This window comes from Atta colombica, unplaced genomic scaffold (assembly GCF_001594045.1).
Source record: "Atta colombica isolate Treedump-2 unplaced genomic scaffold, Acol1.0 scaffold27, whole genome shotgun sequence".
NCBI lineage: Eukaryota > Metazoa > Arthropoda > Insecta > Hymenoptera > Formicidae > Atta > Atta colombica.
This window is the reverse complement of record NW_017259370.1, coordinates 1,586,575-1,589,888: the sequence shown is the minus strand read 5'-3', so window position 1 is coordinate 1,589,888 and position 3,314 is coordinate 1,586,575. Positions and strand designations below refer to the sequence as shown.

The 3,314-nt window shown below is 30.2% G+C and overlaps 1 protein-coding gene across 7 annotated transcripts in view; it reads left to right on the top strand.

Annotated features, from left to right (window-relative positions):
• Positions 1-3,314, top strand: part of LOC108689561 (kinesin-like protein KIF13B) — a 40,235-nt gene that overhangs the window by 22,605 nt on the left and 14,316 nt on the right. For 6 of the 7 annotated variants that reach the window (XM_018196382.1, XM_018196386.1, XM_018196384.1 and 3 more), the window contains exons 3-5: positions 1,484-1,647; positions 2,640-2,908; positions 3,041-3,288. In XM_018196382.1, the coding sequence (XP_018051871.1) occupies positions 1,484-1,647; positions 2,640-2,908; positions 3,041-3,288 (681 nt within the window). Of the gene's footprint in view, positions 1-1,442; positions 1,648-2,639; positions 2,909-3,040; positions 3,289-3,314 lie in introns of those variants that run through there. The other variant, XM_018196385.1, reaches the window with a different exon arrangement.

Genomic DNA, 3,314 nt, shown 5'->3' with positions numbered 1-3,314 from the left:
ATATATATATATATTTATATTATATCAACAGAACTAATATACTATCGAAAAAAAACGTCATTCCGCACCGTTTATTTGTCTCGAATCGGTGTACATTTGCATATTCACTATGTGTTACTCGCCATTCTCAAACATAATATTTCGCAAGTTCAAATGTCGTGTGAATCATTATTCATCCTCATATTGATTGAGGAAGAACATATACAGTGTATGTACATAAAGAGTGTCCCGTGGAAAGTTGAAAAATATATATCAATGAGATTGACGATATTTGGTATTTTTATAAACATTTAACCTTTAAAGGATGAGAGACCGATTTTATCGGCTTTTAATAATTTAAGTGAATTTAATGTGCGCGCATAGCATGTATAAACGAACATTCTCAGTTTTTTACCATTTTTCGATGCAAATATAATTATTTTGTTTTGAGACATCTATACTATACTACTACTACTACTATGTCGCTAACTTTGAATTAAGAAAATGTCAGCGACAGTATATGTATTAATAATATATGTATACGTATGTATTATATATTCCATTATAAAAGGGTTGTGAAAGTAATTATTTTTTTATAAAAATTTTAACAACAGAGTTTGAAAAGGAAAAAAAGATTTCTTTTTACTGTCTTTTTCACAGACCATTATTATGGTACAGATATATTTAAAATTTAACTTATAAATTAAAAATTACAGAAAACAACCTTGTTTTCTAAAGATTAATTAAATGATACGAATATTTTCAATCATCTTTTATACTTTATAAAATAAAACTGCCAAATATTTGTCTATTAAAAATATTTTATTTTTTCAATTCCTTATAAACATTTAAAAATGATAGCTGATTAGTTTTATCAGTTTTTTATAGAATACCCTGTATATCTAGATTTATACGAGTCATAAAAGTTTCAATCTGCGCGCGCGCGCGCGCGTGTGTGTGTGTGTGTGTGTATACAATATTTTTATCATTAAATATTTATAATAGTTAAACACATATTATACAACGTTAGTAAATTTTTAAAACGTTAGTAAATTTTTAAAAACAATCTCTCTCTCTCTCTCTCTCTCTCTTTTTCTCTCTGCATATATATTAGAGTAAACAATACATTATTACAAGTATATTTTCGCAAAAATCTTGATGTTACGCATTTTTTTCATTAACTTTCATTTACATTGGAAGACATAAATATATGTATTCTTTCCTTTTTCGAGATCATTAATCAACTTGAGTCATAATTGAAATGTAATTGAAAGTCAATAATAATGTACAACTATAATGATTTTTCGGGAAGAAATATTTGAATGGATACTACATATAACATTATACTACATATAACATTTCTGATATATAATATTAGGTGTAGTAAAAAGAAATCCATTATTTTTCCATTCAATTTCATGCAAAAATAATGGATTTCTTTTTACTACACCTAATATATAAGGATGATTATTTTCTATTCATATATATATTTTCTATTATATAGGAACAAGCCGAAAACTTTCGCTTTCGATCACTGCTTTTATTCCCTGGATCCTGGAGCGGACAATTTTGCGAGTCAAGAGATTGTTTTCGACGCCCTGGGTCGTGATATTTTGGACAATGCATTTCAGGGTTACAATGCCTGTATATTTGCCTATGGACAAACTGGTATGATATCAATCGTAGCAGTTACATTTTGTAACAATTGCTTTGGTTTACAATTCAGACCTTTAAAGCGTTGTTGCGAAGCGCGTGTTGGAAAGGATGTGGTAATTAATGAGCAGACCATGAACGGACGCGTAACGCGGTAAATAATGCAATTAATCGGTTCGATCGTCATTGATAAACTCATTTTCTGCGAGGCAAGACATTGACTCAAAGACAGAACGAGACATCGTGAATAATATTAACGCGAACTTTCCGCATTAATCTACATACGATACGGATGTGTATGAGAGGAGGAGAATAAAACGGTGCAACATGAAAAAAGAAATGAGATAATGCGCAATGTTATTTCTAAATGCTTTCACGTTTCTTACGAGCACTGAAAAATGTGTATAGCTAATCAATCAGATCTAATCGATTGTTTTTTTTTTTAATTTTGTTTTTGCGTTTGTAAAAATAGATCATTTATATATATCGACCCATCTAAGATGTTATCAAATTTCGGAGGAATATATGTCTCTTATTAATTTTTATAAATTAATTATTATTTTATAATAAAATGTAAACGCAAATTTTTATAGTAAAACGTATATTCTACGTAAATCATGTTTATAAATTAAGTATCAGCAAATAAAAAAATGCAATAAAAGAAAGTAGAGTAATAAAATGATGCAATTTCAAAATAAAATTTGAATTCAATGTTCGAAATTTAAATTTGATTTTTTTTTGTTTGACACCCTTCCACACAATCAGATCAGGTTTATCGAAGTTGAACTTCGAAAATTAAATTATTTTATTTTGTTCAGAATTATATGATAATGTTCGCAAATGTACTGCCTTATAAAAAATTCTTGACGTGAAACACATATATAAAATTCTTAAAATATTTTTAGAATAACATTTCAAAAATTATTTATAAATAGACAAATATTGTAAATAATTAAGTTTAAAATAATTAAAAGGCAAAGAGGATTTCACATGGCTTGTTTTTATAGGTTCTGGGAAGTCTTATACGATGATGGGCAGTGGTGACAACAAAGGCATAATACCACGGTTGTGTGACAATCTCTTTGATATGATAGCGAAGCAACAAAGTTCCGAACTCTCGTACAAAGTCGAGGTCTCATACATGGAGATCTACAATGAAAAAGTTCACGATCTTTTAGATCCGAAGCCAAACAAGCAATCGCTCAAAGTCAGAGAGCACAATGTCTTGGGGCCGTACGTGGACGGGCTAAGTCAACTAGCAGTTACTTCTTTCCAGGTGATTGCTTTTCCTTTTTCTTACTCTAGATATATAAATTACTTATCAGTAATTTATATATCTATGGATCATTTTTTTGAATTCAAACTGTTTACTGACGAAACTTTCAATTTCAACGCAATTGAATTTTAGGACATCGACAATCTCATGGCGGAGGGCAACAAGTCGCGAACAGTCGCGGCGACAAATATGAATTCCGAAAGTTCCCGTTCACATGCTGTATTTTCGGTAATTCTCACGCAGACTCTAACGGACTCGAAAAGCGGAGTCAGCGGAGAAAAAGTCTCGCGAATGAGCTTGGTGGATTTAGCTGGGAGCGAAAGGGCTGTGAAAACTGGAGCAGTGGGTGATAGACTTAAAGAAGGAAGCAATATTAACAAGTAAATTCATTTTTTTTTAACTTCGT